This window comes from Bemisia tabaci, chromosome 6 (genome assembly GCF_918797505.1).
Source record: "Bemisia tabaci chromosome 6, PGI_BMITA_v3".
In the NCBI taxonomy this organism is placed as follows: Eukaryota; Metazoa; Arthropoda; class Insecta; order Hemiptera; family Aleyrodidae; genus Bemisia; species Bemisia tabaci.
The window spans coordinates 41,091,380-41,102,136 of record NC_092798.1 but is presented as its reverse complement, the minus strand read 5'-3'; the positions used below and the strand labels follow the sequence as shown (position 1 = coordinate 41,102,136).

General features: G+C 35.0%; 1 protein-coding gene across 3 annotated transcripts; it reads left to right on the top strand.

The window, feature by feature from the left end:
- The first annotated feature begins 485 nt into the window (after positions 1–485).
- chn (zinc finger transcriptional factor charlatan) lies at positions 486–9,814 on the top strand. Of its 3 annotated transcripts, none has more exons than XM_019050793.2 (6): positions 486–858; positions 1,928–2,031; positions 2,999–4,093; positions 4,891–5,333; positions 7,505–7,612; positions 8,274–9,814. In XM_019050793.2, the coding sequence occupies exons 3-6, from the start codon at positions 3,053–3,055 to the stop codon at positions 8,995–8,997; spliced, it is 2,316 nt and encodes a 771-aa protein (XP_018906338.2). In that variant the 5' UTR covers positions 486–858; positions 1,928–2,031; positions 2,999–3,052; the 3' UTR covers positions 8,998–9,814. The 3 variants fall into 3 exon arrangements, with proteins under 3 accessions (XP_018906338.2, XP_018906339.2, XP_072157339.1); XM_019050794.2 differs by lacking the exon at positions 486–858 and adding an exon at positions 882–1,103; XM_072301238.1 differs by lacking the exon at positions 486–858 and adding an exon at positions 1,182–1,591.
- Positions 9,815–10,757: the final 943 nt, after the last annotated feature.

The window sequence follows — 10,757 nt, the reverse complement described above, 5'->3', positions numbered from 1 at the left end:
GTCATACTTCCGTTGGAAGACGGTTTTTCATGGATTTTTTCCGTCTCGTAAGAGCTTCCGCAATATGTGCGGATTTTTGCGCGTAATCGCAATTTTTTGCATTTTCGATTGTTTGAAGATGGAGCGAAATGGGAAATAATGAAACGCACAACAGCAAAAATCGTGGAAGTTCTGCTGTTTTTGGCTTTCAGCGAGCTCGATGAAATGAAAAGAGGGCTGAAAATTATCAAATTATATAGAAAAAAAAACAGGAAAAATCGGGGAAAAAATTATCAATTTATGTTTATTAGTTTGCGCAAATTTTTAAGTTGAAAAAAAAAAAATTGAAAGAGTAAATAATAATTGAGAGGCTAGTTACATCGGGATTTTTTAGGTGAAGCTAGTCAACGTAAAAATCCAGCCGTACGCACTATATCTTACGGTGATTTTGAACATCATTAAATTCCAACCGTGAGAAGAAGAGGAGGGGGGGGGGGTTGAAGCGGTTCACCCTCCCACCCGCGCCGATGTACGCTCGCCGGTGAGAGTTTAAGGGTGACAAAAAATTACGACGACCAACCTGGCAACGCGGCGATCGAGCCACCCCGTCAACCCTCATCAACGGAGCTTCACCCCCACCAAGGCGCTCCACCCCCTTACATTGACTTGAACCTGTGCTCGTGAACGGTACACATCTCAGTCCTCTTTTAATGCTCGGATCATTTAAGTGCCCCGGAAACAGTGTGCTTTCCGCCGAAATTCCGTCGATTTTCGGGATCGCACCTTCGGAAGTTCCATACCGCGAGTGTCGACTGCGATAAGACAGCGAAAAGTGTAAATAAAGTGTTATTGATTGGCGCAGCGCCTGCCTGGTCACTGGTGAGTTTGTTTTCTTATCACTGCTCCTTTCGACTGCACGCGAGACCTCTCTCGCCTCATTCCTTTACTTATGCGCCTTTTCTCGTCGGATTACTCCTAGATCTGTTGTTTGTTTCGAAGATTTTTGTTTTGCCTGCGCCTTTATTGAGCGTATCAATTGCGCCAAAAAACTAGGTCTCGGGGAAAAAATTGGTTCACGACAAACATCTGTGAAGTACATGCACGGATGTAAACAATTTTCCCGTGTGAGTTTTTGGAATTCCGTCACTTGACTGGTTTTAGTATACTCTTTTCGTTCGGTAATATAAATTTTTGGGAAAAATTAGAGAGGGTTTCCTGTATGATCTATCGCGTTATGTGTGCAAATGCACCTTGGAATGCGTCTGTCTCATAACCTCCACTTTGGCACTGTCAAAGTAACAGATGGATGAAATTGTTTTCATTTTTCAACTCGATGCTTTTTCCCTTCTTAAAAGCACAATATTGGGAATTGTGAAGTTATTTTTTAGTGTACACTTGCGTCTCTACTCTGAAAGTTATTGAGAAGTTTTAATTTTTTAACAAAATTTTTGGTGTCTTTTTTGAGATTTTTTTATTCCTCGTGAGTAGGTAGATATAATGGTGTTCCCACATACTGTATTATATTTAAAGCCCAATTGATTTTTACAAATGGTCAGTCGTTCTCATCAATTCTGCCTCAAACATGTATATGAAACATGGACCAAATATACATGTAGGTATATATATATATTTATTTTTTTTTAAAAAAAAAAAATAAATTGCATGAAACATTCACAGTTAAAAGTTTACCACTCATCAAAAAGTGAAATCATGTATCTCCTCTGTGGCGTTTCAAAAATTTCGCTCCTATTTTATTGTTTCGAATAGTAACAAACGTTTTTTATAACTTCAAATCCATGCAGAATATGCTGATAACAGGGGAAAAAATCTAGGAAGTTTCCAAAATGTGCCTCGGACCCCTCAGATCTCCATCCTTCATTCCCTTTAAAAATTCCGACCTTTTTGTGCAAAAACTTACTAATCCTCATTTCCCTGTGGATGATTCCAGGTATCCTTTGCAATGCTGGTTTCGCTTGAGTTCCATTGATCGCAATTTTTCTCAGTTATTCCCACTCAAAAGCCTTAAGGAAACTCCGAACAGTTGTTTAATTTGTAAGTATAAAGTTTGCATTTTCATCATTACAAAAAATTTTTGTGAGACAATACACCCAGAATAGCGATCAATAGTCTACGACTTCAGAAAACTGATGATTTGTCACCAGAGACAAACCTTATCCACTCAGTATCATAGACGTCTCCACTTAATTCCCATTCCATGTGTTCACAGCTAAGAAACGCCTTCATATGAATGAGTATGCAACACTGCAACGCCAGAGTGTTATTTGTGTTGCGGACTTTAAGGCAATAGTAAAGCTGTTTTGTAGGAAGGAGAGCAGGATACCTATCATCGTATTAAATCCAGAGGAACTTTGTCAACACATGAGAGATAGGAGAACTTATGATATTCATGATAGATAAATTGATGGCTAGAATTGACTAATGCGAATCTTAGATCGCTGCATTGCAGGTCTTCTCTCAAGTTTTATTTCTTTAAAGGAAAACTAGTTGGCAGATTTTATTGTAATTTGATGTGGACTTTCTTTATTCATTACACGAAATATTACTCACGTAAAAGTACCTATACGGAAAAATTTTGATTAGTTTTTCTTGAAAAAAATAAAACTTTACTCAGGGATTTTTAACGCTGTGATTCAAATACCTACACAATTTATGCATCTAGTCATCCAAATGCTATTTTAGAAAAAAATTCAATCGGGAAATAATCAAAATCAAAATCAGGAAAATTGAAAATTCAGGAATCATGGTTTTTCAGCATATATATTTAAATTTTTGATGAATTTTCTCTGTTCTTTTTTTTATGTTAGGTCAAAGTTTACTAAAAATACCTCTCCTTTAGTTAATTGATGTATTGCAAATAATTGAGTGGATCGAGTCTATTTTTTTATTAGATCCCAGATTATTAGGACTCCATAATGTTGACGTCAAAAATTTCATGAAAATATAGTCCTTAATTAAATAGATTTGTACTCACGGTGTTTTTATTTTTTCTTTGATGTAGATAAAAATCAGCACTGTATGGACTGGAGAATCGAGCCAGGAACATCAAACAAAAATGGCTCAGGTCGGTATGGACTACTACGAAGACATGTTCAAAGAGATAACGAAAAAGTTTTATGGTGAGGACGACCTGGAATCCACCGAGACGTTTCGTATGATGCAGAATTTTGATGGGATCGAAGCGTTTAGTCTAGCTGCTCTAATGCAGGGTAGCCTTCCTTCCACAAGTCTGATTACAACTCCAGGCCTCCTTGAAGCCTCAATTGAGGCGGAGGAGAACAAATGGGTTCTTAGCGATGAGGTACTGCCTTGGACCACCTCTAAAATTGCCAGTTACAACGCTGCCCAAAAACTGTTTCGGTGCAATGAATGCGAAAGTATCAGCTTTTTGTCACGCATTGCCGAGCACTGGCTTGGAACACACGCCAACTTACGGGTATTTCAATGCCTGCAGTGCCCCTATGCCAGCGCTTGGGCGCGCTGTGTACGCATGCATCTTGCGCGACAACATAATGTCTGCATAGAGCAGAATACAGATTCATCGCAGACCCTTTGGAAAGAGAATCCAGTTTTGGAGGAGGTGACCAAGTATTTGCAAAGACTAAAACAAAAAGTGGAAGGCGATGGACCCACAATTCACGCCACTGCTGTTGAGGCGCAACCCGTCAAGACAGAGGTCCAGGCTCCGGTGCTAAAAATTCAGAATTCCCACCCATCAGATCAGTCCATTCAAACTGTCCAGCTGGTACAAGCAGTGCAGGTTCCACATACACAGCTTATCAAACAAGACTCTGTTCAAACAATGGTTGCACCGGTCAAACAAGAGGTGAATCAAATGGTTACATCACAGTCGAAAATGCAGAATCATGAAGTTTCAATCGGAACGACCCCTCAGAAACGGTACAATTGCACGTTTTGTCCATATGCAACAGACAGAAGAGACTTGTACACTCGGCATGAAAATATCCATAAAGAAGAGAAACCATTCCAGTGTTACATTTGTACAAAGCAATTTAACAGGGCAGACCATGTCAAGAAACATTTTTTGCGTATGCATAGAGAGCATCCATATGATATAAACAGGATTCGGCGAGAGGTGTGTATAAATATTTATTTTTTCCATCCTCCGCCTTAACTACCCTTCTCATAACTGACTCATGATTTCAGAATTTTTTCTCCCAGTAAAACACAATTTTATGCATTAATCCTAGGTGCAAAAAGGAAGCAACAGAAAACAATCAAAATTGTAATTTTATAACTACTTCAATGAAACTCATAAACTCCTTAAATTTAGCGAGTAGGCAATTTGCAAGCAACATTAATAAACTTTTCTATTATAGTTTATTGTGTCCAGTTTATACAACATGGGTCTCATGAATTTTTATGAGGCATTAATTTAAAAGTGGGATTGATGATTTAATTTAACATAGGTATTCTTGATTTAAAGTTATAAAGTTTATTCAGAAAGTTTTTTACCATTTATAATTTTTTATCTGATCGATTGCTTGCCAAAAAATGAATACCTAAATAAGTTATTTTCAATATGCCGGCCAGTCAATCTACCAATTGGCACACAGTTTGAGGAGAACTGAATGAATTGTGCTCAATTCTTTATCAAAATCTCTTAAAATGGTGCTGGTTTGAATCAATGTAAATGACATACATAAATGCTTTTTTTTTTTCAAAATGTACGCCCAATTTGGAAATTGAAAATCTTTGAGGTAGGTAACTAAGAAAGTTAAGTCAAAGATCTATGCAGAGTTTTTTTTAGCAGAAAAATTGTCTAGGAAAAACCAGAGTTGTGCACTTTTTACAGGACCATATACAGGACCAATTTTCACTGAAACCCTCCTCTTATTTCATTTTTTGATGGATGGTTTTATGTCTTTTCAGGTGTCAAAATCAAGTGGTTCGCAAACCCAGTATTTTCCCAAACCTGAGGCGACTCAAATAAGTTTGCAAATCCCCATCTCTCAGCTGTCACAGCTTCATACCGTCACAGACATTCAACATGTTTTGAATAATGGCCTTGCAATACCCACTTCCATTGGTTTAGAAAAGACGAAGCTTCAAGTTCAGCGACCGAAACGACCCGGTGAAAAACGCTACACATGCTGTTACTGCTCATGGTCTGGTGTGGACAATTGGTGTTTGAAACGCCACCTCAACACTCACACGAAGCCTTTCAGTTGCGGTCTCTGTGAGTACAAAGCAGCTCGTGCCGAGCGTCTGGCAACCCATGTTCATAAAGTCCATAACAAACGAGCTTGTGGGCGATGTAGTTTCCTGGCTGATGATCAAGCACAGTTGATGGTCCATCAGCAACAGCAACATCAGTAAGTATTTTTGTCTTGTCTAGATTCAATCGCTTAATCCTTTAATTTACAGTTAGTCAATAAAGTCCCCTCATTAAAACCTTAAACAACTTAGATATCAAGAATCACAATGTAAACGTCATTATTTTTATAATCTGGATCAGTATTTTCATCACTAAGGTCCTGGAACTATTTCTAATAATTTATCTTGCAGTTGCTTTTTGTCTCAAAATCTTGGGAAGGGTAGAAAAAGAAATCTCCGGGAAATTGAAAAAGTTTCATAGAAATGACTGAAATCAAAATCATGAATGCAGAAGAATTCTACTAGATAATGTTCAAAGCGGGCATCCATCTAAAGCCATTACCTAAGTAGCTTACTACTGTGCTGAGGAAAAACTCCGTATGACCCTTCAGACGTTGCCAAATTTCCTGTGATCAATAATGAATTTATTGGGAAATTGTTTAATATTTTTTCCCAACTTTTCAGACTATTTTGTTCGCAATTTTATCTAAAAAATCCGAAAATTTCAAGGAAAACTATGCATAACTTCTATCCAAGATAAATTATTTATCACAGAAAATTTGGAAATATTCGAATTTTCACACTGCGTTTTTCGCAGAAAGGCAGCATAGGTTGCAATACATTCTGATTCCACAGAACTGTTACTACTGCTTTGGAATGTTTTGTATGTTGCCTATCTAAGAATTGAAGGAGTTTCTCTTGTTAGAATTCATCACAAGAAAATTGCAAGTCGCAAGTACCTAAATCAAGTCGCAATTTTTCTTCCCATTACAGATTGCCTATCTTTCGATAAAGAACTCATTTTATTGATCAGTTAAAATGTTGTTATAATCTCTTGTTAACCCTTACTTTTTTGCATGACTAACAATTATTCTTTTCTTTCTCTTCTTTTACAAGCTGCATAAGATCAAGATCATCGCAGACCACGTAGCTATAATTTGGTAACAAATGAGATAAATCAAAGCTGTTATTCATGGTCTATTATTCATAAGAAAATTAATTTTATTTTCCTTCATGTTATTTTTTACTTGTTGTTGGTTTTTGTGAATATTTCATTGAATTGTGCAATGATTAATCTATTAGTAACACATCTTTTATGTCTACTCTTCCTCTGAAATACAATTCTAACTTAAAAGCTCTGATATCTGTTATCTTTGAAGAGGGAAAAAACCAAAAGTCAAATTTCCAAATCTTTGTCTTCTCAAATGTTGGGCATTATTAGTTACGTTTGTAAAAGAAGGAGTAAGGTTCTAAAAATTGTGAGTTGAAATAAGGTAATTTTAAAATAGAAAGGTCTTAAGTGTAATTTGACTTTGTAGGTCCTGTCAGAAAGAAGTTAATTTAAGTAAATGAAGTCATATTGTGGTCCTCAAATATACATCTAATTCTTTTTAATAAAGTCTCTCTGATAAGTGTATGCTTAATAAATGATGCTAGTAAAGGCCCGCAGAACTCATTGGTGAATCAGGTGTGAAGGAAAAAGAACAGAACAGCTTCTGGAATCACAATTTTTTATGAAAATTTTCAACAATTCTCGTCTTCTCTGTGATCTCTCATCTTGAATTTTTTTAAATAATGAAGGTAGAAAAAAAAATCTTCTTAGTGAGTACACTAAGTAAATTTTAAATGTGTGACCGAACAAGTAAATATGAAAGGTCTAATTATAATTGTTAGGAGGTATTTTTCCGTACAGGTACTAAGTATAAATCAGATTTATATTTTAATTTAGGAATAATTTTAGAATCAAAGTGTTCAAGCCTTATGTAAAGGAAATCTATTTGTTTTTTTGATGGTTTGTTTTGAACAGACTAGACAGTAGCTTCTATGTGGTCGGCTAGAAAGCTGTCAGAAATTCTCTTTTTGCTGATCAAGCTGAGTGTTCCTTTTCTTTTCTAGATTGCATTGACATTTTATTATTCGTTTTTTCTTTGTGGGAATGTTTGATTACTTATATCTCTGCATTTACCTCTGGGATGCTGTAAATAATTAAATCAGCAGGTATTAAAATTTCCCCAGTAAATGAGATCATTAAGAACAAATTATTTTTTGCTCACTACCAATTTAATTTCTCCTTCTTCTTTGGCTATTTAAAACGTATCATTTTTATTCATTCTTTTGGTGTCATAGAAAATAGACAAAAAATGTAAAAAAAAATTGCTCATTTTTCCAGCCCCATAACTGAAAGATATCACTTCTGGAAGAATTTGAACCTCAGCCCCTCTCTTGACGATTGCCCAACAGAAGATTCTAGTTCAGGCTGTCAGAAAGTATTAACTCGGTAAGTCTTATCAACTACCTATTATTATTCATTTTTGCTTTTTTCATCACTGACTGACTTGTAGGATTGAGATAGAGATGTAAAAAACAAGGTTTGCTGTTTTACAGGAACATTCTTACGAGATTTTATAAATCTCAGGTATGTTTTCATTAATGTATTTTAATGAGACGAATTAAGGGTCTAATGAGAATGACATGATCCGGAACAAAGTTAAAATGATAAATTTAATAATCAGCATCTTGATTTTAAAATGGATCATTTTATTTTAAAATGATAATAATAATCATTCGAAGCAGCAATCAGGCCGAATACAGGTAAAACTATTCGGTAAGTTTGTGTAAAACTATTCCTCGAAGGTATATGAAAAAAAGGTTGTGTATTCATTTCAAGTATTTAACTTGCGTGTCCTCATTTTATCTCATTTTTTATTAGAGTTACAAACTTTTCATTTTGTACAACTCTCCAATGTTTGGTGATCCATGAATTGTGGCATTATAAGAAACAAATACCAAATATTTTTCGGTTTTTCAATTACTTGAAAAATTTCTTTAAGTTCCAATGGTATAGGTGCGAACTCATCCTTTCCATTATAAATTGAATTAAGATCGATTTGTATTTAAGTCAATAATTAATCTCTTTTTATTCTATTTTTGTTGTCTAGTAATGGTCCACCTGACTTGATCCCAATACTTCATCACCCAAAATCATCAACAAACGGCCATGACATGTTCGATGGTTTCAGCAATATTGACCATTTCTCAAATAGCGGAAGTTCTAATGAAGTTACTCTGAAGTGCAACCATTGCAGCTTTTCTACAGCTACAGTCTCAGAAATCGCCTCTCATAATTGTGCTTTTAAGAATCATTACTCACAAAGCAACAGTACATCTCCGGAATCTTTCAGTAGAGAGGATTTTATGCCTGTTCAAACCATTCTAGAGGAGGTATCTGATTCTAATCAATCTGAAGTAAATTCAGTCGGTGCCTTCAATTTTAAACTAAAGAAAAGAAAACCTACCCATAAAATTGAAGGTTTCATGAGTGATCAGACTGGAGATAAAAATAATAATAAAGTTTATCGAACCTTAGCGAGACAACTGAAAAAAAAACTTGAATCCAAGCCAGGTGAATATCCTGAACGCTCAAAAATTGTTAGATTATCTTCCATACTGTGCAAAAAAATTGACAGATCCTGTCCTCAACAAAAGTTTAGGGTAATGATAAGTGGTAAAAAATTCTGCATTAATTTTAAAGCTCATCTTAGTGGTAAATTAAGATGCCCTGATTGTCAAAGAGTGAATAAATACTGTCGAGTATATCAAAACCCTGCTCGCCTTTTACTACACGGTTTTGTAGCTCATGAAAAATACTTAAGAGTATTATAATTTCGACAGAATTTTATACTTGAAAAATTATTGCAACTCTAACTGACTACGCATGCATTTTTCAAGAGACGCAAGGGTTGCAAAACTCTTGAGAATTTTTAATTATTATTCCTCCTCTCTCCTTCCTTTCCAAGCATATCTAGTTACGATCTGAAAGCTGAATTCAAAAGAGTATTTAATTATAGAAAAACCTCAGTCTTGTAGAATAAATGCTTGGCTTCCACTGAGGATGTCATTTTCATTGGAGTATTGAGTTTTGTTACTTAAATTGTGAATTTGATGCGGGTATTTTGGATGCTATCTTATGAACAAAACTTGAGCTTTTTATACATTTCATAATGTGAGTGGCCCTCTGAAACCCCCCTCCCCTTATCCTTTGATATTATGCAAATTCTCATACCTGTTTGTTGAGAAACAAACCTTCAGTTAGAGAATGTGTGTCCTAAAATTTTGACCTGTTTTAATTTACAGCCATCTTACCTCACCTTGTTCAACGACATCATGTATGTAGGCCCTAAATTTATCATCACTGATTGTATATTGCTCAAGGCTTGTTTTTGAGTTTGCCACCAATGGTTCATTGTCCATTTTAATTTAAGCCTCCACAGTGGGAAAATAATGATGTTATTTTGAATAATTGTTTGTAATTTTGTTCGGTTGAACGTATTTTCGTTTTTTAAAAAAATTCCTTTTTTTGTTACTATTTGTTTCGCTTTTATTTTGTTCAAATTTTTGTATTCTAGAGCTGATTAATGTTTTCTTTTTTATATCGCTTACTTGGATAAATACGTGAATAAAAAGTATTGTCAAATGTAAGTAAATGTGTTTTTTGTGAAATTAATTAATTATTATAAACTCTGAGAATGAAGTCAGGATGTCTAGAAGTTGAGCTACACTGATGATTGGCCCCACTAATTCCAATAAAATTTATTTACTTTCCTGATTCGTCTAATTTTAGCAGTACTCAAACATGATGAAAAATGGCAAACACACTATCTCTGGACTGAATTTAGTTGCGAATACAAATTAAATGTTTTGTTCTTTCATAATTTTTCTTAAAATGGCCAAATATAAATTTTTGATTTTACCTCAAAATTTCCAGATTCCTGAAGAATGTATGAAAATCATATTTTCTCATGAGAAGTTCTTCTTCTTGCTGAGGTGGGCTTCTAAGATCTAAAAATTGTTGTTCATGATAGCATGAAACCTCTGTTTATGATAGCTTCAAGAGTATTACTTCGGTGTTTATTAGAAAGATGCAAAGTGTCTATGCAATGCCCAAGAGATTTTGCAACCGCTTATACATTACAAGAAAACCAAACTATTTAATTAGCTTCATTTTTACACTGTACAATATTAATACCGAAAGAAGAAAATTATTACTGCCGCAAAGTTGACTTTCAAAAGAAACTTGGCTCCTTTCTGCTGGACTCAATCCAGCGAATTTCGTTTTGCGGACAAGAATCTCAGGGAGCGTCAATTTAAAAATGCCCGCCGAATTCTGGCGGGAACTTTTGGCGTTGCCTATTGGTTACCTACAAGAATTTTGGCAATCAGTGTGGCTAACAAAACATAATCCCTCATGTAAGTTCAATAATGCTTGTGTATTCGTTTCTTCCACCAAACTGTGATGAGAATGAGTATTTTAAGTAATTCATTATGTTTTCAAAACTAAAATTCTGATAGTAAAAGTTTAAAAATGATTTGAAATGAAAAAATATTTCCGAAGGTAGGAATATCAAGTTGTTTTTTGTGGCAAT

Bases quoted from the DNA above. Each gene is read 5' to 3' on its own strand.
- chn (XM_019050793.2), top strand. From the start codon at position 3,053: ATGGCTCAGGTCGGTATGGACTACTACGAAGACATGTTCAAAGAGATA. The intron at 4,094-4,890 runs GTGTGTATAAAT...ATGTCTTTTCAG, and splicing joins TAAACAGGATTCGGCGAGAG to GTGTCAAAATCAAGTGGTTC. The intron at 5,334-7,504 runs GTAAGTATTTTT...TCATTTTTCCAG, and splicing joins CATCAGCAACAGCAACATCA to CCCCATAACTGAAAGATATC.